Here is a 26,229-nt window from a genome sequence, read left to right on the forward strand (position 1 = left end):
TGGGCTGAGCACGTGGTGGCCGATGGCCTTGTGAATGAGCCAGTGATGCCAAAAGTGAGTCTCGCGTCTGGCACGGCAATGTTGTAGCTTCCCCTTTTGGCATCAAGTTCTTTACACCTGGCCTTTGCTCCAGTGCTCTGGCTACAGGCTGGTCATGCTGGCTGTTCTGGCAAACTCTTGGTGATTTGGGCATAGAGACAGTGTCTGCACATACGCGGTGTGCATGCCTGGGGATGCTAGCGCCAACAGTCACAATATGTGCAACTAAAATTGAGGTCTGCTACAAGCTCTATTGGCATTGAGGTGATGTAGGATCAAGCTTCTGACTTATCGATGTCTGCCTTGTTTCCTTTAGAATTTGTAGAACAAAGCACTTTTATTTATTTCGAACATATAATGGTATAGAAATACTCAAAACTAAGTACTGTGAAATCTCGCTATTAAGAACTTCAAGGGACCGCGGCACATTCATTAGTCTGAAAGGTTGTTATAGTAAGAGCTCCAAGATTAACCATCAATTTTTTTAACCATGAATTTTTCATACATTCTGCTCCCACGCTCCGCCTTAGCACCGTATAGCAACCGTACTGCACACAAAAGAGACGCCAACAAAACCACTAACAAGAAGGAAGCTCCATGTCGCCTCGACAGCGGAATATTTCTTTTTGTCACATTCCTTGTTTCATGGACACTGCAATTGTTTCGTTCAAGGCGGGCAGCTTAAGTATTCTGAAGTGCAAGTGTGTGTAAACGACATCGTCCGGATAGGGCTGGCTCGCAAGCATTGATATTCCATTTCTCCATGCGTGTAGGAAGAAGTTCGGAGAGAAAAAAAAGGCATATGCAAAAATAAGTGACAAAAGGAAGATATGCACCTTCATTGCTAGACGACAACTGTGTGGAGGGAGCATGCATTAGCGTGGTGGCCTAGGCAATAAAAAAAAAAGTCCCTCCTGCACGGTGGGTTTTCTGAGCCCATGCACTGTGCTTCCCTGGGAGCAAGTTGCAAGGCGCCCGCTTTCTGGGCCGTGTCGTCTGCTAGCCTACAGCTCCAGTTGCCGTGAAGGATATACAGAGCAGATTTAGGAATATGAATTTGTGGTACTGAGGCGGTGTTAACGTGACCTGGAAATTGAATAACAATTGTCATTCTAAAAAGTTCGGTATTCTGAAGTTCGTAGTACTGAAATATTGTTACATTGAAACTATAAAGCAGTCAGCGCGGGATTTCTGAAAAGTTCGTTAATCTAGAGTTTGCAGTAACAAGGTTTCACTGTATTTGTCAGTGGGTAGTCTTGATTTTTCCACAAGGTTATTTGACATAGACTTAACAACATTGAGGCTTCTGGCATTGTTCATTCCTATCACAAGGATTTAGTAGTGATTTTTTGAGCGACCATTATAGTTATGCATATTCTTCCTCGTCTGGATGCTGGCACTGATGTTACCTCGCTCATTTATCATCAGATTGTGAAACTTGCTGCACACTTGATGACAAGTATGACACATGACATCTGGTGCACAACCAAACACCTTCCATTTAATGAGTGTGTAATGCTGTAGGATAAGAGGGCCCAGATAGGGAATTAAAATGTATGAATTGAGGATCAAAGAAATGAGTCTTCACTGTTGTAACCAGGGTGTCGAACACAAATAATACTGGTTCGGTTCGGGTTCGAAGCACTCAGATTTCGTTCTGGTTCAGTTCTCGTTTCGGAGAAATACCGTATTTATTCGAATCTAGGCCGATAGTTTTTTTCAAATAATCACACACGAAACTCTAGGGTCGGCTTAGATTCGAGGATTTTAAAAAACGCGCCAGTTCTTAACCGAAACTGATAAATATGGTGCATAGTTAGCGCCATCTAGAAAAGTCAGTATCGCAGCCGCTACTAGCCGCGCCAGTAGCCAGCTGAAGTATACGAGCGACGTCGCCATTTTGACCTGCGTCGTATCGGTAGTATCGGTATGGTGCAGCATCGGCGCGCGGTGTGGCGTTATCGTAATGGCACCAAATGGGCGATGCAACTATAGTGCCGCTTTCTAAACGAATACTGTATTTACTCGAATCTAACGCGCACTTTCAACACGACCCTAAATCTGCGTCGGCATTTCAAAATGGCCGCCTCGCACGCGCGTCGTGCCTAGCTACCGTAGCATGCGGAAGCTTCCTCCGTGTGCTGCAGTACACAGTGCTTAGACAATAGTCTACCGTCTGTCTTCACGTTCTCAGCGTCTGCTCTATCTATCAGCATGAAGTACCGAGTTCATCATGATGCCGCATTTAAAAGGAAAGTGATCATCTGTGCGGAGACGGACGGAAATCGGGCCGCATCACGGGCGTTCGGAGAATCCGAAACTTGCGAGCGGGACTGGCGCAAACAGAAGGAGAGGATTTTCGCCAGCAAAGCAATGCGGAACGGTTTCAGTGGACCGAAGCAGGACGTAATCTGCGACGATTCACTCCGGCGATACGATCAGGCTTGGCCCTATCTTGAAAGCAATCTGCGACTGGTAAAGTCCGCCGCGCGCCGTGTTTTCGCCGCGTTGAAGCGAGAGGCATGCTAGCACGAAGGCGCGCTTCGTCTCCAGCGTTTTGACAGTTCGTTTCCGCGGTCAACGAGCGAGGTGTGTTCATGTTTGCTTGAGCGCGCGTGACACCGTGCTTGTTAATAGCGGTCTACTAATTTGCTACCGCATTCGATGCATCGCCTTTCGGGCGAAACTGCGACTTTTTTTATTCATCGCAACATCAGTGCATCGGGAGGAAATCTATTTTTCCAAATTTTCCCTCGCGGAAAACGGGTGCGCGTTACAATCGAGGAAGCGTGAGAATCGAGTAAATGCGGTAGTTGTGCTAGCCGTAGAGGCATCGTCAAACGTTCAAACCGGGCGGAACTTCGGCATCGGTCTGTCATTGGAGGGGGCCACGGAAGATGGTTTTTGCGTGCGCCGCAACGTGCGCTCCTTCCAAAAATGCAGCATCTCTAATGCGCTGGATGGTACTGAATATAGCGCACTGTTTGAAGATGTCAGCAGTAAGGAAGATAGCGACGAGGCTAGCAGCGATGGTGACATAGAATGAGCTCGGCATGTTCAAAATTAATAAATGGTGTTTCATTTTGCGAATGCTGTCCTCGCTTTTTCGTTCGGCCTACATTCGAGGTAAGTTTTTTTTTTTTTTTTTTTCAGACTTCGAACTTTTGGGGGGTCGGCTTAGAATCGGAGTCGGCCTAGATTCGAGTAAATACGGTAAAACATTCTAACAGTTCGTGAACCAGTTTGCGAAGCACTCAGATTTCGTTCTAGTTCAGTTCTTGTTTCGGAGAAATAAAAAATTCTAACAGTTTGTGAACCAGTTTGCAACACTGAACCAGCTCAGCAGAGTAAACATTATCCTGTCCTGTGGTGAAATGCTGCAGAGTGCCATCGACTTGCCCGCATAGTACAGGCTTTGCAGGAGTTTGAGGGATGGGCTTTCTGGCACATTAGAGAAAAATGAATGTGTTTTACATTGATACAGTCAAACCCACTTATAATGATCCCAGATATAATGATCTATAAGTTATAACGACCACATTTCAGCTTATTTGTGATTTTCCGGCCCTGCCTATTGAAACTGCTTCCAGCTTTAAATGTTTTGAACCTGGTCATCGTAAAAAGAGGGGATGCGTGAAGTACCAAAGTATGCAAGCACGACCAAACTGGGCGCAAGGCAGCACGTGCCCATTCCAGTCTAACCATGATGATGATACCGCCTTAGAGGCCTCCTGAGAGGACACGTGTAGCATAAACAGCATGGCGCATGGCATGTGCCTGTGCGATATTGGATGCCACGACGGCATCACTCTTGTTTTTGCAATTCTCCGTGCGGCACCATTATGCCTGCTTCGATTTGGAATGACTGTCTTTTCACCATGGGGACAAAGGCCTCTCAAGCATTCCTTTCGACACTGCCCGAGTCGGCGAGGACGCTGCACCATGCACTGCCGCCATGTTAATGTTGCAAAGGATTGGCGGTTACTACGCCGTTATCAGGAGATCACGGTTCGGTGGCGCTTCGTTTACACGTGGTCGATTGCTGATAATGGTTCGCAGTGATGTTTTACCTTTCGAACACTGCATTTTTTTCGCCCAAAGCAACATAGATAACGTAATTTTACAGTTCTTGAGTGGCCGATGCGCAGTCGTAATGCCAAGACTATGATGTCTGTGACATTCGCTGAATGGCGGCATGCCACAGTAGTTTCCGAAGTTTACGCTTCTGGCCAACTAGAACGCTTCGCTCTCATGTGCAGGAAACAGTGATGTCCCCCCGCTGATAGTAAAATATGTCGCTAGCTCTCAAGCAAAAAAATGGTAGCTGCGTTTGCAGCTACTAAATGACAGGTGATCAGAACCAGGTGTTGTTTTGAAAGAGCTATACGACGCTGCATTTCATTCTTGAGATGGACGTTTCTTACGGAAGTTTGCAGCTAGGTGCAGTAATGCACCGGAAATAAAAATGTAACTGAAAATGTGGTTTTCAGACCAAAGTGCTGCCGAATTATAACTGATTACACCAGCTTTCATGCAGTTAATTTTTGAGCATTTTTAAGGGCAAGTTCATATATAACGAACTACTGATATAATGACTTTTCGCAGAACTATCGAGTTCGTTATAAGTGGGTTCCTGCTAGTTTCTCAGGTAGATTTTATGCTAAAGAATATTGTGTGCCAAGTTATTAAATAACATCTGGCCTCAAAGGAGAAATGTTTGATGAATGTGTATTGCTCTGCTTGCAGTCTCAATCACAGTTGTCTAGAACAGTGAAATGGTTATTGCTGCATGTAATGTGTTGAGTGAGCATCTGTGGACAGATCTTGGCTAGCTGTACCTTGCCAATTGTATATTTAAGTATTGCCATTAGAGATTTCACTCAATGCCTCTCATTTGTAATGAGAGGCACCATCCTAGCTATCAAATAGAAGTTAATGTTTTTAAGACTAAGTGCCTCTCCACTCAATCCACCGAGGCACGGGGTGTGGCAGGTGTTATGGGGCATTGCTGTGAGGGGATTACAGTGCTTGGCACGTGCTCATTTTAGAGTAAAGCTTTAAAAGATTATATTCACATGAGACTATGAACGTAGAAGTCTTGATGAATTTGAGAGGACCGGAAAGTACAAAAGTGAGTGCATATTCGACCTTATAAAACAGTGTCATGTATTGGCACGCTCTTTTGACTGTATCTGTGCCTGAGGGTTGGAAGCCAGCTCCATCTTGTATTGATATATTTTTGCTTTGTTACTTGTCTGTCGACTGTAATTGCAGTATGATGCCTCAGTTCCTCGCGAGCACAAAGAATTAAATCACATAATGTAGTCTGTTCAAAATTATGTGCCAAGTGCAGAGCAGCTTCACATGAGAAGGGGGAGATGGTTTGTCAAGGCAACTGAAAGCGGTGGTCTTGTGCTACTATTATAATCACCACTGACATACGCACCCACACTTAGACCGTACTGCTGAGAGCCGAATCCATTGAGCGTGCATAGAGATAAGGTAGAGCAATGTGAGAGGGACCTACTGGTGTTTCCAGAAGTGACAGTAAGGGACCAGGCTTGAACAGTGTCGAATGCAGACATCTGCCAGCTGCACACGGCCATCTTTTGACCTTCAACAGCACCGGGCCATCTGGCATGTGTGGTTTGTAATACAGTAAAACTTCGTTAATTCATATTTCGCAGGACTGGAAAAAAATTTCCGAATAAACCCATATGTCGATTTATCGAGGGTATCAAGAGAGCACTGTGAGGAGGGAGGCGGCTCAAGCGGACCGAGAGCTTCAAGTGAGGCGAGGCAAGGTGCGGTTCTCGGAGGCTGCACGCGTGTTTGACCGTAATTGCCAGAGAGAGGACCAGGTATCGCGAGTGCGGGGGCGAGAGGGGAAGGAAGACGCGGGTGGCGCGAAGTGTGTGTGATGTGCACGGATGGACAGCATGTGTACAGCATGGGGGAAGAGTTGCGTAATGCAGTAATAAAGTGGATGTTTGTGACGAACGTGTCGGTCTGTCGTCATTTGTAACAACACAAAACAAATGCTTACTATATCAATGTGCTTTTATATCTGGACCCTGTGCCGTCATTGTCGGACTTCGCTAAAAAGGGGCCATGTGACCTAGCGGGAGAGGAAAGGAAAAAAGCTCAACAGAGGGAAAGGGGTTGGAGTGACCCCTTTCCCCCTGGGAGAATGCTGTGAGAGGGTGCAGATGAAATGGAGAACGGGGAGGGGGTGAGGGGCCTCGCGACATCCTTAATAGTGCAGCCGCGGCACGAGACCCGGCCTTGTTTTTTTACGAGATGTGCTTCTCACTACCACGCACACATCCTGATTAGTTTTTCGCCAATGAACTGAGCTGTGATTTCGTAGCAATGCTTTCCACTCTATTTTATGCCACTATTATAATCTACCGTTTACAATTGGCTGATCCAATTGCTATCACGGGCGGAGCGTACTGCAAAAAGGAATGGCATTTGAAAAGGCATCGCTACAATATTGTAGCCCTGGTCGACAACAGATTGTCCGTCAATTGCGATGCAGCCAGCGGATTGGTTGCCAGCAAGCCGGCAGCAGTAGAATCGCTCATCATCCTCAAAACGTTTTGCCATGTTTGTGACATTGTTTGTGTTTGCACTGAGTCGAAGCAAAACTAGTCTTTGCTACTATTTAACAGTGGTCACTGTCTATGCAATCACGCATGGCGACTACACAGTCGTGAAGCCACGTGGCCAATGCTGTATCATCACAGCGGTAAACGCAAGTATAAAGGCACAAAGACACATGAAGTGTTCCGGTACAGTTTCCGCTGACGACTGTGGCAATACTCTGCTGCTTCGTTTCAGTTGGATGCTAGTACTTCTTTAGTTCTTTCATGTTGCAAATTTGCAGTGTTCCGCGCTCGGCACGCTTTGAAGGCCGTCCGAATTAGCCGTGTTTTTACTATGGTGAAGCGCAATAGTTGGGACCAAAGGAAGGTGATACACACAGGACTTTGGTCCTGTCTATTCTGCTTTACTGTAGCCAAATATGCATGACCAACTGGCCCAAAGTTCTACTCTTCTATAGAATGAACCGGTGTGCAGCCAAGGACGTCGGAATTAAGTAGAGTTTGAGGCCATTAAATAAAGCTTACGCTTGCTGGCACCAGAGGATGGGTCCGAATTATCTGATTTTCCAAATGACCGAGGGTCGAGTTAACGTTTTACTGTACTATGGACCACCACTGCTGGTTTCTCCGACTTGTCCAGTCTCCACCTAAATGCCTGAAGCTGTGCTGCACTTAGTATGCATTTCAACTGTTTGCATGGAGAGGTGATGTAATTATTTGTTGTGCTTTTGAGAAATTCCAGGCTGCATACCACAATCATGGAGTTGACAGCTACCTAAGAAAGCAAAAAAAAAAAAAAAGAAAAACAGAAAAATGTAAATCAAGTCGATCCCAGATGTATCAAACTCGTATAGAATTAGTCTTTATTGAACATTGTAAAATCCCCTTGACAAAAATTCCATGCAAAAGTATATCGGTGTACTATGCTTAAATCACTCCCATTCACCACCACATTCACTACATCGAACGCTGTGCCCCACCGTGCCCCTGCAATTGCGCTTCTCCTAAGGAATTGCGGTCACCTCACCGGAAATATTTAATGCTGGCAAATTTGTGATGGCACTGTTTTGGCAGATGCTGTCAAACAAAAGACTGTAGTGCAGTACGCTATGGAGGGGGAAAAAAACAGGGTGCTCTCAGTTTTGCTCACTGCACATATGAATGGCTCGACTACAAACTGCAGCCGTTCATTATATTGGCAAGAGCAGATCACCACTCTGCTTCAAGAACGCAAAAGGCCTCCCGGTCCGATACGAGTTCTACAAGAAAGCGTGGATGAAACTTGTCTTGTAGACAAGGGCTTTCTGCGAACAGCATTTTAGGATTGCGCGAGCTGCCAAAACAAATCCAACCCCAACCTCCACTTGGATGTATTTTTACATTAGAGTTTGAATTTAACTAAGCCACCACACGCCACATCTTAACTTTGCGGAAATACTATTGCGGCAGAGGCACGCAAGACTCATTGCTGTGTGATTTACGGGTCTGTGCTGAATGCATTTTATTCGGGCTCGCACAGTTACATGTGAGCAGGAATTGACTCTGGATGTTCTGCAAGCTGAAAGCCACATTCAAAACTAACAGTGTTTGTGTAGTGTTGGCAGTCACCGATGCATAGGCTGGAGGGGAAGGGCCGAGAAGGAAGTAACGTATCGTCTGCAAGGCTTTAGAGTGCTGAGCGACACGCAAGAAGGGGTGCGCAGGCTTTTTTAGGGCGGTCGAGAAGGGAGGACAACTGGTTCCGAGAGGAAGACGATTCCGAAATCTGACATAATAGTCCGCCTGGCTCACTGGCCATGTACGAAAGTAGGCCGTTATAACGGCATATTGTAATGGACATGCAGCTGAGCACGTTCACGCATGATTCACAGTAACAAGTGGCATGGCGCATATCCATACAGGCTAGTTTGCTCCCGCAATGCTCCATTTCTACCTTATCTTGAATAAAAACACGCAACAAGCACTTCAACTCTCGTGAGGCACACCGCGGTCATGCCGTTTGGCCGACGCTGGCATTAGGTTTAGCATTTCGAAGACCATTCTGCAGCACGAGCAACTTGCAGTGTTTGTGAGCAAAAAATAAGTCTTTTGTGCATTCGACACGGCCTTCACGAATCAAATCGGTAAGTTCCCGCTTTTCACGATCTCGGGGCGGAATCTGTCTGGGATGTGCCGAGATCTCAGATAAGCTTCAGGTAGACATACCTTATATTTTGAATTATCGATATTATCGGTATATCAAACTATTTAGCTCAGTATATCCGGGATCGACTGTATACACAAGCGCACACCTAGTACAGTAGATGGTCGTTCATACGTTTTATAAAAAAAAAATACCACCCGAAGTCATCAATCGTTTCAGGACGAGAGACGAGAGCCAATAGCTTTTGCAGCTTTGGCAAGGTTACGTTTGCGCTCCTCGAATTCAACTTGGGTCAGCAGCTTATTCGGCCGGGCATGTTGCCGGGAAGTTTTTACGTGCCCACTCGGGGAGCCTCAAGCTGGTGAGGCCCGAAGCAGCCCCAGACCAGCTTTGTCATGTGTTTGGATGGGAAACCGAGATTAGATCTTGCTGGTGAGCTGCACTGGAATATGATGCTGCCAGAGTGAAACATGATGCTCCCGCCGCCTGCAGCAGGGGCACAGTGTGTCCGCCTAATTAAAATATGCAGTACGCTTCCAACAGCTCTGTGCCAGACGCGCTGGGAATTAAACAGATAGGTGAAGATGCTTATCGCAATAGGGTTGGAAATGACGGCTGTGAATGCAATGTGCGACGACGAGCGAGTAGATTTGCTGGTACTGGAAGAGGAAACTGAGCGTGTGCCAGCGTTTTCACACGGCATGGGCGGACAAGTACTGCGGGGAAGCTGTGGCACTCGTGCCTCGCGGCTTTTCTCACATCGGATCTGGTGGTCGGAAAAAGTATCGTATGATTGCAGTTTGGCAATAAACCGAACATTGGTGCCAAAAGATTGTTTTTCGTGACCGTAATAACTGGTAAAGAAGCATAACTGTATTGGGTCATTTTTTTGTGTTTGGTGTGTATGTGTCAGCACTACACACCACTGATTCATTTGGCAGTAGTTGCCCAATTCTAACAAACCCCGAATCAAATGTGTGGCCACTTTCTAGCTATCCAAAGTTGTAAACTAATGTAGAAATGACATTAAAGCTCCTAAACAAAGCAGTAATCTAATGCGCAGCTGATTTTCATTTTTAAAAATGTTGCACAATTGCAGCCGGTTTTCTAAAATTGAATTTGCCACACTTTTTTTTTATATATAGTCAACTTCCCCGCAATTCATTTTGTGTCACGCGTTAAAGCATGCAAACATTGTGAAGGCGGTTTGGTTTCGTGTCCTGTTGCACCGTGCAGGCAATTTCCGGCCCAATTTTCCTAAAAAAGCAAAAAAATAAATGTGTGTTAGAATTGGGTAAATACCGTAGTCATTGTGAGCTATGGTGTAGCTTGAAAATCTTCCTAATGCGGGCCGAAAGTAGGCGTTTTCGACGAGAGATGAAGGTGTGCTCAATGCATTCACTGTCCCTTAAGGTCTGCCAAGACAGACGTTGCCACTAAAGGGGCTGCTGTTGGGTTCACCATAGGGGTCAGGCGCCCGTGTGCTGACTGGCAAAGTTTGGGCTCATAGAAATGCATGGGCGCTGGTTGAGACCTTCGGCTGGGATTGAATTAACCGAAAAATTGAATTAACGCCAGTCTACTGTGTTTGTGTGATGCACTTATGCAAGTTACCCCCTTTTTTATTATGCTAGTAACCTTGAAAAAAATGCATCAATTTAACAAATGGTTCATATGCTCATTCTGCTTGTGTGAAACGTTTCCATCTCTAAACCTGCATTGCACAGATGTTGGAACTGGTTCGCAGCATAATGTGCATATCTGTTGAAGGAGCTGCTAGCCTGAAGCTGAGCTTGCATGCACAAACTTTTCACAGGCCTACAACAATTTTGGCCTAGACTTGCTGCCGTCATCCAGCCAAGGCAGTGGGTGCAGCCGAATATGAGTTGCTGGCAAGTAAACCATGAGTGTGCAAAAAATGGGGGTTGTTTTCTGGTTTTTTAGACAATGTGATTGAGACTGATCTTGTTTCTAAGTGGTATTGGGGGGAGGGGGGATATGGTGTAACCTATCCTGTTAAAATGCAGTTAAAATTTATCTTCAGATGTTCTTTGCTTCACACTGTGGTTATTGAATGATAGTGCTAGCAATTATGAGGGTGTAATTATGTATGGTATGAAGGTATATCATTGGCCATTAGTGTGTGAACGTTAAATTCTCCTTTGTTGCTTTGGGCTTGAATGTTATTTTGTCCAATACATGCATTATTCTGTTGCATCAACATTCATTATATCAAAGGAATTCGCTGAATGTTGCAATTTGGACAATCCGTGTAGCTCCGCTGCAATTGTGTGGAGGATAGTAGTAACGAGCAATGGCTGAGAGGAAGTCATTGCCAGAGTCATCACTTTGACAAAAACTGGAAAGCAGCTGCAATGCCTTAAATGTATTGACTTTGCTCCCCCCAGTTCACATTTTCGACGTGCATGTGCAAGACTCGTGTGGGAGAGTACGTGCAGCAATTTAAAATTTCATTTTTGTTACGCAATGTAGTGTGAAGTCGCACATTGAAGTGGGACCTGTACGCCTACACTCAGCCCAATCATGGTGTATGATTACTTTGCTGGCTGGGTCTTAAATGAGTTAATTGGTGATGTTTTTTTTTTTTTTTTTTTTATAAACAGCGGGCTTCATGTAGTGATATGTGTGAATACTGTGAGAGAGTTCACACAGCCCTTGCTGTTTCGGAGAATTTCCACGCGAATTCCCCTAACAAGTATTTTTTTTTTTCCTAATCCTTGCATGTGTCGGAAGATTTTTCTTTCCACGCATTTTAGTAGAGCAAAAAAAGAAAGGAGTGTAGTGGAGTTAGTCACTAAAGTATGTCGATGCAACAACCATTTGTTAATTGTTTTCATTGTGCATTCAGTAAGTCAACACAGAACAACTCGGGCATTTTTTCCCAGTTGCATGAAATTTGAATTGTGAATCTTTTTCTACAGTGTAGACTGCTTATAACGTAAGTTGCCGGAGTCGCGAATATCCGCACTATAAGCGGTACCACACTATAACCAAAGCAACAATTTTCAAGGCCCGCACAAATGCAAAACATGTGCACCGAGCCGCCACGCGTATGCGACAGTCGAGGAATGCGGCTAGAACGTTTGCATTCAATTTACAGTCGAATCTTGTTAATTCGAACCAAATCACGCGGCGGCGCCTCCGACCGGCATTGCTCTGGCACCGTCATAGAGTGAAAGCTTAGGAGAGACCTCTCAATGTCGTGCGCGAACAAAACAAAAAAAATTAAAAAAAAATAAAAACGCGGTGGAAATTTCACCCTCTCTCAAATGGCAAGGTCGCCGATTCTGCGTTGCGGCGGAACATACGTGTACGTGCTGACGTCTCAGCCTCGCTACCGTAGCCACATGTAAAAAATGGCAGTGAACCATTCTTTCTCCTTTACGCTTCCTCTACTTTTTAGTCGCGTGTTGACCTTGCACGCTGCGGCTACGGCGCAGAGGGAAGCAGTGGTGCTGTCCCAGGCTGGCCAACGAAACTGCCCACGCCGGCAAACGCCCGCTTCCCGATAACGGCAGAAAACGAAATTTTGGGGAGCTGGCGCCGGGCCGGCTGAAGCGGCGGCGGCGCCTGCGGGCGTGCACGGTGACAGTCGAAAGTGAGGGAGCTACGAGGGAGGGCGAGGGGAGCCACTGAAGCGGCGAGGTTTCTGAGGCGAAATCCGCTTCCTTGCCGCCGTCCTCCCTCACATTCCACGGTCTCCGCGTGCGCCCTTCGCCGTGCCGTGCCGGCGCCGCCCGTTCCCTCCCTGAAGTTTCGTTTACTGCCGTTATCGTGAATCGAGCGTTAGCCGGCGTTGGCAGTTTCGTGGCCCTCGCTCGCTATGCGCGCCGTGATATTTTCTCGCACTCAAGGTTCTGGTTTCAACCTCACTGGCTGTTCGTTCGCACCACGTGCCCTTCTCCTCCACTTCGTCTCTCGTTCTTCCTCGAGCACTCCTTGGGGCGCCCGTTTGAGGGGAGCGTTCGCCGTCTCCGCTGACTTCCGTACTCCCAGGCAGCCGCACTGTAACTGGTATTTCGTTTCCCTCAACTGCACTATAAGCGATACGTGTATACATGGAGTGCTATAGGAAAATTAACGGGAATCTGAAAAGACCGCACTATATCCGGTCCTGCACTATAAGTGATTATGTTATAAGTGGTCTATACTGTATATTGAATTTTAATTGCATAGGAGAAACAAATGGTTACCAATGAATTTTAATGCACAAATGAATGAGGTGTGAAATGTTCACTTAAGCTCTTTAACATTTGCCAGTAGATTCTGGTCAAGAGGTTCTAAGGTGGGGGCCAAAGGCAGCAAATTCCATTCCACAGCTGCCAGCATTGTGGGCACACACTTAGAAAACGTCTGTTGAGTTTTGAATTGGCACCTTGAGCAGGTACAAAGTGGAGAGGCTTCCACCTTCTTTGCCAATTTGAAGACCCATCTTTGTCTTCAATTTGACAAGTTGATATCCACACCTTCCACACTGGGTATGTATCTCTTTGAAGCAGCATGTCAGGTGGTGTTCTACCCAAGCCTTAGATTTTCATTTGAGGCCTAGACTATGACCACAAACTCGGCTGATGCGGTCAGGATTTGGTGGCACTAAACTGTGCACAAGCTACCATAAGAAGCTACTACTATTTTAAAATTGCAGATTGTCTATTTTAAAATTGCAGGTTGTCAGGTACCAGGAACACCTGACTTTGAAATGCCCAGCTGCTTGAGGTGCCGCTTATAAACACTCGAGTACATATAAGATTGGATGGTGTTGTACACAGCATTTTTTGGTGTGACTGGGAATTGCAGGGCCCACGGTAGTGAGTACTCCATGTGGCGGCGGAAGTGGTGCCCAGGTGTCAATAACAGCGCAGCAGGCGGTGACTGTGTGCCCTGACCACCATCATCACCACCACCATCACCACCACCATGGGGGTGGAGCTCACCCAGCAGCATCCACCTTGGGCCAACAACCACCTACCCTGGCCTTCCACCCGGCTGCCTTCCCCATTCATGCCCAGGTTAGCACTTCAACGCAGTGCCCTGCGGTACAATAGAAAGCAGGGATTGTTGATGAAAATATCAAAAAAGCAGGCCATCCCAACTTTCCTGATGTTGCTGTGGGGAGCACTTTCCCTTTGCAGTGTACTTCCAACCTATTGGTATGCTGCATGTTTTAAACAATGGAAAGCACAACAAATGCAGAATGCATTTGTTGTGCCACACGCAGTTTTCATTTTTCAGAGCCTATCTGTAGGACAGATCATCACAGAGTAGCTTGCTCAGGGACTTTGAGCTTGCCCAAGCAGCCCGGGTGTAGCCCATTCCAGTGAGAGGCCCAATAAATGGGGATATTAGATGGGGACTGCGCAGTGTTATGTACGAGTAACCTCGGTGACCTTAGGTGGACCTCAACTGGCAGACGGAGAGCAACCATGACACGGCTCTGACGCTGGCGTGTGCGGGTGGCCACGAGGACCTGGTGAGCCTGCTGTTGAACCGGGGAGCCCACTTGGAGCACCGCGACAAGAAAGGCTTCACACCACTCATGCTGGCTGCAACAGCAGGCCATGCGGGCGTTGTCGACATCCTTCTCTCGCATGGTGCTGACCTGGAGGCTCAGTCAGAGCGCACAAAGGACACCGCCCTCTCACTTGCCTGCTCGGGGGGACGCTACGAGGTATGACCCCACTTGTTGTGCACACTTCTGAAGGTTTTGTCGTGTCACTAAGTTGTGCTTCCTGACTTAGAAGGAAGTGTGTGAAGGTGGGACAAAAGAGAAAAAGTGCTCACTAAAAACTGTGTGAGGGACTTGCAATAGAGAAAAATAGACTATGCCAAGCAGGGCAAGCAAAGGTGAGCTGATGCATGAAGGTAATATGCTACTAAGATTCATACCTTCATGCAGTCTTCCTGCCTTGCTTCTGAGGAAGTGGAGGGACATGAAAGCATGGATATTGTTGTGCAGTCGGAAACAGAATTTGCTCCAATTATGATCATGGGCTAGGCTGTTCGGAAACTTGAGTTCCAAGAAAAACATACGTGTGCAAAAAAAAAAAAATTCAGAGACAGACAATATAGTCTAGTAGATGTGTGATGTCCTGTCTACATTAACTGGGTGCTTTGTGTTCTTTCGCGCATTAAAAAATATTTCTAGTAGTAGTATTAGTAGTTATAAACTTCATTGAGATGTAAAAGGATTTGAAGTGCGTCTTTTCTCGGGGAGGGGCCATTAGTCCAGGGCTGCTCTGACCTACATGGAGTTATAGGGATGACCGTACTGTGGTGTAGGAAAAGGTCCTGGCAAAACCCCTATAGAAATGATGTATTAAGGGAGAGACGGGTCTTTGGGACCGGAAAATGGCGAAAAAGTATTTCTTTTATATGACATTTTAGGGTTCTGCGAGCCTTTTTCTATCTGTCTGCCAATTTTCTGACTCCAGGAATTGGTAACTTATTTGTAATAACATTTCAAAGAGCACGCGCGAGTCGAGCTTGCGCAGATTCCGACGCCAAAATGGCAGTTTTCTTGCGATGGAGAGCTGTCGTTTCGCGAACACCGTTTGAACACCGTCTCGTTTGAAAGAGCATTTCTTCGTTTTGAAGTTCCCGCTGCTACTTCGTTTTGCTCATTGATTGCTCACAAAAAATGCAAAAAAAAAGCAACATGCGCGATTCTATTCATTGTTAGGCGCACGTGAGGTCGCGGAGCTATCTCATTGGCAGAGCGTGACTCGCGTCGTCTGCTTGGCGCGTCGAAACGCGACAAACGTGACAATTGGACCGCCATTTTGCCAGCACTTCGATCTGTGCGCTTACGATTAAAGCTCTCGCGATGCCTGGTTTAGCGCGAAAGTTTCATTCGCGGAGTAAGTTTGGCAAGGAAAGGAAGAAGTTGTTGGCCAACAACTTCGAGGCTCGTCTACCACCGGGAAGCGTCGACGAAGAATGAGATGAGTCGCCAGCCGCCGCCGATGTAAGCTTCTTGGGCCTATCAGTCTGTGATGCTCCGCCAGACAACAGGGGCGTCTGCAACCAAGGAAAGAAGCCGCTGGCGTGTCGATCAGCGGAACGCGCGGATGAAGATAGGGGCTCCGCGTCACCCACCCCATCCGCCGACAGAGAATGATTCGCCGAGCCGCCTGAGGCCGCTGACGGAGAATTAGGCCTTGCTGGCCAGCCGGCCTGCGAAGTTCGGACGAACAGCGGCCGGCGACCGCCGTGATACATTAGACAGTACTGCGTATGTTGCGTACGCAACCGGCGTTGCGTACGTAAGGTCGCTACGTTCTGCAAAGTGCGCATGTGCAGAATGCAACACGGAACGGTACGGGATGCGTACCCGGCAGCTGTGACGAACGCATCCAATTCTTGCGCACGTACGTGGGGAGCCTCTCGTGCTGCTCTCATGGTTTGCATTTGTTCAGGAGAGCGCAAGAAAATAGAGTAAAAAAAATGAGAGCGAGACAAAAGGCGCAATAGGTTAACGTACGTAGGCGTTTCCTTGTACTAAAAGCGCTGTCGTGACATGCGCTGCCACGTTCCGCAAAGCGCTTGCGTGCTGCGTATGTATCATGCCGCAGTACTAAAGCTTTCTATTGATGCGGACGCTGTCAGATCTGCAGGCAAGGCAGACAAAAGCCGATGCAAAACTGTGGGAACTTGCTTCAACCGCTGCAACGAAAAGAAAATTCGATTTCTTTTATGACAGCAACGACGCACCGGCCAGTGCTGCTCCGACTCGGCTGAGCGACCAGGAGAGTTTTTACAGCGAAGCTGTTAAGGGCTCAGTCTTCGATGGTCGCGTCCGGATGTAGAAAAAAAACTTTGTTGGCCGTATGCTGTATGTGTGAGTGAACGCACGGCGGAGAGCAAATGCCACTTCCGTCGCGCGAAAGGCCGTGGGGGCGGACGGAAGGGAGGGGAGGTGACGTTTAGCTGCGGCACCAAATGCGTATATTGTGACCAGGCGCAAGGGGAACTGGTGACTCAATCTCTCACGCGAAAGGAGGACAGCGGGAAGGCAGCTCCGAAGGGAGGGTTTGCGGCTTCTGCTCTGCGAGCAACTTGTACTTTTCGCGGCGCCGGGCGGTCGCGTGCACCGTATCTTGAAAGCGATCTGCAACAGGGTTCCTACCTTTGTATGCGCTGTGCTTTTGCTGCTCAGTTTCCGTTGAAGTGATCGATCCCATGAACCTTTGCTCGCTGCTGCTGCTACTGGCGTGCTTGCTCACGCCAGTGTTTTGAGAGCGGTTGTGTGCGGTCACACAACGCGCAGAACTGTTGTCGACGCGGGCGGCGTTTTGCCCGTGTTTATGAAGAACGTGCCAACCTTTGCCGTACACCCTATGGCGGGATACTGAAGCGACCATAAGGCCATGGTGAAATATAGGCCATGGGTAAATGAAAACCACCGGATCATATATATTTCTCATTCTTTAAGTTCAAATAACCAATTACACCATCACATCTTAATAGTCATACTTGGAAATACCATAGTACAGCTTCGCTGGTCTTCCATCTCCACCCCAGTGGAAGGGCTGACAGTTTTTTCATTGCCAATATTCAGTGTATGAGTGGACTGCTGGCGTTCTCAAATGCAAGTTTTGCGGCGGCGGCAACGTCAGCTTATACAAACGCGAGAGAGAGTACGGCCTTGCCGTGAAAGTGTGTGTCAGCTGTGCGAACTGAGGGGACATCGCGAAAGCGGGTGTATGGCGATCAAAAAGTGAATCCGTTTGCCATGAACATCCTCGCTGCTCGAGCCGTGCAGTCTATTGGCAATCATCAAGCGGCTATGAATGACATTTCCCATCGCGATCTCCATAAGAAAACGTGGCAGGGATATGTGAAACAAAAATTGACTCCTGCAGCAACTCGTGCAGCCGATAAAGTCACCAGCGAGTGCGCGACGTTGGTTCGGGAACTTTATAAAGAACTGAACATTCACAACGCCAACAACATTGCTGTTTCATTTGACGGCTCGTGGATGATGCGCGGGCACTCGTCTCGCATAGCTGTGGGCGCGGTGATGGAACTCTTCACTGGGCTAGTGCTCGACTACGTTGTCTTGAGCATTTTCTGTGCCTGGTGTGAACGAGGGCCGAAGGAAAAAGATCCGGCATATCAGACATGGTGGGACAGCCACAAGTGCCAGAAAAACACTGCAAAGAAAGCTGGCGAAATGGGGGTGGAAGCAGCTGTTCTCCTTTTTAACAGGTGTCTGAGAAAAAATGGCCTCATATACACGACCATTCTTTCAGATGGTAACTGCCTTCCATGCTTTGCAAGAAGCAGATGTGTATGGCTTCATCAAAATCCAAAAAGAGGATTGTGTGAACCATGTACAGAAGTGCATAGGCACTGCCTTACGCAATTTGATTGCAAGGCACAAGGGAGGCGGCTCTGAAATCCTCGGAGGAAGGGGAAGGCTTACTGGCGACCTCATTACAAAGTTGAGCTCGTATTATGGCTGGGCCCTCAAATCTTACAAGGGATATGTTGAGGCCATGCAAAAGGCTGTGATGGCGACATATCATCATGTAACTTCAAATAACAATGTGTCAAATCACAGCGGGCGCAGGCCCAGATTCTTGATGCCGCCAAAATGCAGCAGCAGCTAAGGGGGAACCCGCTCCGAGGCACCATTATAATTAGCCACCCCATGTGTCTACAGCTCTGCTACCGATTTATGAGCGCCTGTTGGAAATAAAGCTTTTAGAAAGGTGCCAACAGGGTAAAACCCAAAACTCTAATGAAAGCCTTCATTTCCTTATCTGGGCACTGGCTTCTAAGGAACGCCATGCTTCACTGTTTATAGTTGAAGCTGCAGTTGCAGAGGCAGTGATGAAGTTCAACTGTGGCAATTTGAGAACCTCGTCGGGCATCCTGGAGGAGCTGAATCTAAACCCCAGACTCCCAAGCACCAGATGGATGACCGAGAAAGACAGGCATCGAGCGACTGAGTCTGCACGCAAGCACCGAGTGTGTCCAGCAGGCACTAAAGAAGTGCACTGCAACGCTAAGCAGCAGTCGGACTATATCCCTGGTGGCTTTTAGCACCTGCATGAAAAAATATGCACATGCTACTTGTTATTTTTTAAATGAACTGTGTGCTATTTCTTTTTTGCACTTTTCCTAAAATGTAAATTTGACTCTTCAATTTTGAGGCCTACATATTGTGGGAATCCTCGGGTCCCATGACCGCCGCACGCGCTGCGAACGTCGCGTCAGGCGGTTGTGCGCCAGGGAGAGTTGGAAGTGGGGAAACTTTCCTTCCGCGGGCGGCGCACGGGAATCGCAAGCGCTATCAGCTAAATATTGAGTTCATCTGAGCAAAATAAGCTTTCTGTTTCGAACGAGGTTTCTCCGCTCGGGCGAGTATAGTAAAACTAGCGAATTCATTTGAACCCGCTAAATGTCGCGGCATGGTCGTCTTCGAACATGCGACCAGCAGCTCCGAAGGGCCTTAGGCCTAATTGCGTCTATGACGGATACCAATGCCACAAAAGACCCATAAAGGGTTCCAATGAGCCGCCGTGAGGAGATGCAGGCCTAGCTAAGTGGTCCCCGCTCGCTGCTCAACCCACAGCTTCCGAGCTTACTCCGGGGACTGCGGCCCGCTGATGTCCTAGCCAGCCTTTCCGGCGCCCCGCTCCCAGAGCCAAAGAAACAGAAAGGAGGCTATTTACAAATGTACAGGGAAAATCGACCACCGCGTCGGCTGCTGCACTCAGGCGTACTCTTAGGAGAAAACTCGCTACAAATCTCAGCATCTAAGTACGAGTTCGGTAACACTGGTGCAGCGTTAACTCGCACTCAAGAAAGCACATGCCCAATCTAGTTAGCAATCACGCCTTTGGGTGAGGCGTAGCGCTGGTGCGGACAAAGCCTTCCTCGCCCTGAACCGATCATCGTCCTGTTTTCCAAGAGCTTGCCCCACGTTGGGAACGCCAAAGTGTTGGGATATGGGGGGAAGCCAACGGCTCTCTGCCTCGGCACAGCTAGCCCCGCGGTTGGCGCATGCCTGCGCATCAGCCGCGGTCCAGTACAAGCTCGAGGAAACAATAGACAACCACGTGTACACTCGGAAAGCATATATTACGACTGCAACTAACACTTCGAGCAGGCCAGCTAGCTATAGTTGACATCACTGAGGGTTCCCTCGAAGAGAATAATACACTAGGTAAAGAAGGGCTTCCGACTTAACCAACTGGGGAATACGGGCGGCCGCGGAAGAACGCGGTTGACTAACCACGTGCGGGAAAACGGGATTGGCGGCGGAGACTTACGTGATTTCATGTGACCCACCCGGTGGCGCTGATAGCGCTTGTGATTCCCGTGCGCCGCCTGCAGAAGGAAAGTTTCCCCTCTCCCAACTCTCCCTGGCGCGCATGCGCCTGATGCGACGTTCGCTGCGCGTGCGGCGGTCATGGGACCCGAGGATTCCCACAATATCTCGGCACCTAGGGCAGGTACAATAATAATTCTTTTTGCAATCGAAACCTAAATGTGTACAGAATCCAAGTAGGGGAATAGATTTTTGAGCACAAGCCTTCATAATTAATGAAAATTATAACTGCATGGCAGGTGCTTTTCAAAGTGTAAAGTTAGTTGTTGTGCTGTAAAATAGCTAGGAATGGCCAAATAAAGAAAGTGCTTGCATTACTTCAATCTTTAGTCATTAATGAGTCTATTCAGCCATAGCTTTGTTGAATTTCCCGCGTTCTTCCTACAAGAAAGAAGAGGACAAGGATCGGACCAGGGAGCGCGTGAGCGCGTTCGAAGGAACTAGCGGCGTTCTTAGACGTTCTGGGCTGAGGCGGACGCTAATAAACGCTTCTCTGCGTCTCGAGTTTTTTGTCGGCTGTTCCGTGTGCCACGTAATCTAACAGCTTAAATATAATTTTTAATTAAACACTTTTTTTCCTATTGTCTCCTTAAACAATGGAGGATGAACTTCAGTTATCTCAGGAACAAAATAACTTACTGGAAAAGTAATTACATATTTGAAATCAGCAGGAAAAACTGCACAAACCTGTGCAGTTGCATTAAAATTGATGGATAAATAAAGAAAAGGTGTCTAAAATGAGTCTCATCCCTTAATAACCTCAATTATATGACGCAATTTTACGACGACGACTCTGGTACCATCCGTGGAACAAAAAAGGTCTAAGACGCAGGCTGGCACGTAAGCACACTTTCCAGTCACGCGAAATCAAGAAAATAAAACCGCTAATGTAACGCGAGATGAACGGAAAACGAAATGGTACCTTTATTCAAGGAATCGCAATTCGGAAACATTCTCTTCACTTATCATAGTCGTCTGAAGAGGAAGCGGAGCTTTCCTTAGGTGGTCTTCTCTGGCGATCACTTTCGCGAAATTTCACGTGACTTTGGAAAGAAAGCGTCCCCGACAAGTGTTTCTGGCGCTGTCCTAAGCTTGCAAACCGTGCCGAAAGCCGGGACGAGTCCACTCTCGCGAAAGCGAAACTATCTCCAAAAGTGATTGCCCGAGAATCAATTCATCCGTCCCGTCGAGCTTGTTTGAGATTTAAGTAGTACTTCTTAAAAGACCATGCAATCATGTCACCGCACAATCATGTACCAGGCCACTTCATGTTGCACAGAGCCTTCCCGACTGGCCTCGCATATAAAGTTAGCCTGCCGCTGGTTTCGCCATCCGCAAATCGTCGATACACCAAGCCTTGGCAGACTTACCCAGCTCCATGGCCATCAAAATTGCTCATCTCTCGAAGCGACCGTCATACCGAATGTTGCCATAATGTTGCGAATGAACAAAGTCGAACTGCAAAAGGCTGTAGGGTATAGCAGCATGGTAACCAGTCACAAGCACAGCAAAAACAGCGTCGATTCCAACCAAAAACAAGTTCTGACTTCAAGTCGACTTGTCTTTGGATTGGATTGTGACGTAAAATTACAGGTTGCCAACGTAACACTAAAAATCGCTGGATTTAGAATATTTGTTTTAGAATGGTCAATTTTGCCATTATTCGAATGCAACGCGAGGGTCGAGTTCAAGTAATGAAAATTATGACAAGAAAGAACTGTTGTTACAATCGAGTAAATACGGTAATTTTTAATAATTTAATCTACCTTCCTTGGAAGCAGCGCAGATTCATGACGCGGGCTTATTCAGGCGGTCTGTACCCGTTTGTTGGGCAAGACTGAGCGTCATTGCCGATATTCTTAGTTTTTCGATTATACGACACCCGGATTATACGACGGTTTTGCGCGGCCCCTCAAAGTCGTATAATCAGGGTTCCACTTTATTTCTTAAGCTAGTTAAACTAAAACTGAAAAATACCAATTAAATAAGTGAAAATTAGCTTTGACTGAGTCGTCGATATACACCAGCAGGTATGTGCAGAGGATGATTCTTGGGAATTATTTGGTTTGAAGTTTTGTCACATAGATTTGTTAAACAGTTATATAATGGACTTCAGTCTAGTATATATGCATGCATCTAACAATCAGTGATTTGGGTGCCGCCCAGGTGGTGGAGATTCTGTTGGCCCGTGGCGCCAACAAGGAACATCGCAATGTGTCCGACTACACACCACTGAGCCTGGCCGCATCTGGAGGCTATGTGAACATCATAAAGCTCCTCCTGCAGCACGGCGCTGAGATCAACTCTCGCACGGGCAGCAAACTGGGCATCTCGCCTCTCATGCTGGCTGCCATGAATGGTCACGTGGCTGCCGTGCGTCTCCTACTAGACAATGGCAGTGACATCAACGCACAGATCGAAACCAACAAGAACACAGCCCTAACCCTGGCATGTTTCCAAGGTCGCCAGGAGGTGGTGGCGCTGCTGGTGGACCGTAAGGCCAATGTGGAGCACCGTGCCAAGGTGAGTTTGTACTGCTGAGCAGTGTGCACCATTATTGCTGCCATCTTTGTTAATCAGTTTGAGGGCTCATGCCATACAGGGCCAGTCATGCAAGAGTAGTAGCCAATCCTAAGATGGTCCTGCAACACCACTGTTCTCCCGGTTTGTCAGTTCATCATAATCCTTTGACACTGTTGCATCAGTAAGTGCGTGTACTTGCACATAGGCACACACCTATGGATGGGCTCAACAATGTCGCTTTGAGTTCAGCTTGAATGACCTGACCAATCCACTTTGTCTCAACTCGACTCTGCTCAAATTTCAGACTGGGCTTACACCCTTGATGGAGGCTGCATCAGGCGGCTATGTGGAAGTTGGTCGGGTGTTGCTGGACAAAGGAGCAGATGTGAATGCACCCCCAGTGCCATCATCACGTGACACGGCTCTCACTATTGCCGCTGACAAAGGCCATTATGCCTTCGTTGAGCTCCTCATCAAGCGCGGAGCAGCCATTGATGTCAAGAACAAAAAAGGCAGCTCGCCCCTGTGGCTCGCATGCAATGGCAAGTATTCTAGTTTTCTCTCTTGTATAGGGGTATCATTTCGGTGTTTATGTACAATGTTCAGTCAGGACTAGGTTCTTCACATGTTTGTAAAAGCTGCAAGTGACACAGTAAGTTTCCATACTAGACATTTCAATGAGAGCTCCCTGGGTGTCGACGTAACGCTCTCTGGGCTGCTGTAATTACTAGGGCTGGGCGAATATTCGAAGTTGGGAATAAGAATCTTGATACACACTAACTAGTCATATTTGGAAAGAACTACAGTTGACTCCCGCTGCAACGAAATTAGCGGGACACGAAAAAAAATACAGTAAAATCTCCTTCAAGAGACATTCAGGGGTGGGACTCCTGCACCAATTGCGGCATTTTGATACCAACGCAAATTCCTGCGCCAAACTGCTCCAAACACAGAAAATTGACCGAAATTGCGCCATGCTGCGCTAGAATGGTTTTGGCACGTGTGCTCTGGCAGTGGCCACGGGCAGAGAGCAGATTCGTTCTCCGAGAAAGAGTGCAGCCATTCGCATTCTGCACCCCGTGCGATGGCGCCTCCCGCACATTGTCTCGTAATTTTTGCGCTCATAAAACTGGACTTTCCGGCGCTTCTGACAAGTGGCCAGCGCGCGTGTGCGGCCACTCCCGGCTGTTGTCGCAATGACCAGGGCGGCTGTATTTTGAGTGTACTAGAATATGGTAGAGTAGGCCGAGTGGTGCGGTGCTTCCTAGCTGAGGCGTAAAACAACGAAAAATAGACTGAGGTCGCTGCGAGCGAAGTAGATATTAGGGACGTGCGCGCCGCGGGCAGGCATTTTTCTGTCCTCAGGACCGGTATAGCCCAATACTATTCTAGTCTGTGTTCATGCCCATATGCACGATGCCTCAGCCATTTTGATCAACCACGAAGGGCTAATGGCGGATTTGGAATAAAAGGTCGCAGTTTCGCCCTAAAGGCAAAGCACCGATTACTAGACAGCTTTTCGCAGTAAGGATATAGTTTTTTCGCCCCTATAAACTTGGAAACATTCTTGGAAGCATGGTGTCAGCGCGCACAAGCAAACATGAACACATCACACTCGGTGTCCGTGCACGCTTGCTGTCAAAACGCTGGCGTGAGCAAGCGTGACAGCAGCAGCGAGCGAAGTGACCTTCGTGCTGTCTATCGCTTCAGTGCAAACTGAGCGGTGAGAACACAGCACGCACAAAGGTATGAGCCGTCTGCAGATCGCCTTTCAAGATACGGCGCACGCGGCCACACAAAGTACGCAGTTGCTGGCGGAGTAGAAGCTGCCACCCCTCCCTCCCGCACAGCCTCTTAGCTCTCCTCCCTTTCGAGTGCGAGTGAGCCGCGATCGTCAGTTTCCCTTGCTGCCAGTCGCGAAATGCGCAGTTGCTGCGGGAGCACAACCCCCCCCCCCTCTCTCCCATTCTCCCACGGTCGTTCGCGCGACAGAAGACGATGCATTTGCTTTCCGCTTTCCACATTAGCGCGAAAGATTGAGTCGCGATCGTCGGGGCTCACCTGGCGTGCTTTACTCGCACATGCAGCGTGCGGCGCTCGGCGACGGTGTTGTCGCCTTTGGACTTAATATGGAATGTCACGGCGACGGCAAGAGTGCGCCTGGAGTGTCCATGTAATTGCTATCACAATAAAAAGAGTTTGGAATAGTTTTACGTTATACAGTAGAATCTCGATAATTCAAACTCGAAGGGGCCCGAAAATTTGTACGAAATTAATGGACGTATTTTTGAAGTATTCGAACACTATAGCACGATGCACGAACGGTGCGAGTCGTGAAATATCGCGCTGCGCAAGCGCACAGCGAGCACAACTGCCCACGCCGGCCAACGCTCACTTCCCGATAACGGCAGAAAACGAAATTTTAGGGAGCGGGCGGTGCTGCCAAGGTGCCGGACGCATTGCTGGTCGGAGGCGCCGCTGTGTTATTTGGCGCGCTGCTGAGAGAGAGAGAGACAAAACTTTATTTTGATGAGGCACGGAGAAGCGTCGATCTCCGTGGTGGGTGGAGTCTTCCGGCCAGGGCCCTAGCGGCAGTGGCAGCACTTTCGGCTCTGGCGATAAGCTTTCGCTGATCCTGCAGTGCCGAGCTGGCAAGCACCATCTCCCACTGCTCGTGCGTTGCGTTTCGATTTGGGGAGTTATTGGGGATATTTTGGCATGCCCATTTGGTGTGGTAGAGGGTAGCTCGCTCTGTACACCTCTGAGAGAGGCTGCTGGCTCTGGCTGCTGAGAGCATTGTCAGTGCACGGTATGTTCGAATTAACCGTTGCAAATGCTTTCGCGCCCATTGGAGTACACATACCGTATTTACTTGATTCTAACGCGCCCTCGATTGTAACGCGCACCCGTTTTCTGTGACCAAAAGAGAGGAAAAAGATTTTTTACAGTACCGTGCACCTCATGCAATAATGCTGAAATACAGCTATCGCTCAAGGTTTTCTCCCAATACACTAAAGTTGTGATGAACAAAAAAGTCCCAGTTTCGCCCGAAAGGCGAAGCATCTATTGCGACAGTAAATTAGCAGACAGCTATATAAAGTAAGGATAGTAGTTTTATCGGCCTTAAAAACATGTAAACATTCGCTGTTTAACTAAATTGGTAGACTAATGCCTAAGCACACGTACCACAGCAAATCGTCGAAGCTACGGGAGCTAGGCTCGAAGTGCATAGGAGGCGGCCATATTGAAATGCCGATGACGATATGGTAGCGCAAATTTAGGGTCGTACTCGATTCTAACACGCAGGTAATTTTTTGACCCTTTTTTATCGGGAAAAAAGTCCGCGTTAGATTCGAGTAAATACGGTAACTTTGACGCGACCACAGCGTCAGTTCGAATTAACGAGATTCGACTGTACCAGGGTTTATCGTTCCTATCTGGGTCTGCGGTTACATATGATGACTCACAAATTTTTACTGCGGCGATTGGACCACATAATTTTAGAAAATTTTCTGCTATCATCATGAACGTCGGTCGGGGAATATATAGTTCAATTG

General features: G+C 47.7%; 1 protein-coding gene across 17 annotated transcripts in view; it reads left to right on the plus strand.

The window, feature by feature from the left end:
• The window catches only part of LOC119437274 (ankyrin repeat domain-containing protein 17-like), a 190,046-nt gene that overhangs the window by 69,792 nt on the left and 94,025 nt on the right, over positions 1 to 26,229 (plus strand). For 16 of the 17 annotated variants that reach the window (XM_037704331.2, XM_037704318.2, XM_037704327.2 and 13 more), the window contains 4 exons: positions 13,609 to 13,820; positions 14,204 to 14,479; positions 22,316 to 22,672; positions 22,977 to 23,214. In XM_037704331.2, the coding sequence (XP_037560259.1) occupies positions 13,609 to 13,820; positions 14,204 to 14,479; positions 22,316 to 22,672; positions 22,977 to 23,214 (1,083 nt within the window). The remainder of the gene's footprint in view (positions 1 to 13,608; positions 13,821 to 14,203; positions 14,480 to 22,315; positions 22,673 to 22,976; positions 23,215 to 26,229) is intronic. The other variant, XM_037704320.2, reaches the window with a different exon arrangement.

The sequence above is a fragment of the Dermacentor silvarum genome, chromosome 1, assembly GCF_013339745.2.
Source record: "Dermacentor silvarum isolate Dsil-2018 chromosome 1, BIME_Dsil_1.4, whole genome shotgun sequence".
Classification (NCBI taxonomy): domain Eukaryota; kingdom Metazoa; phylum Arthropoda; class Arachnida; order Ixodida; family Ixodidae; genus Dermacentor; species Dermacentor silvarum.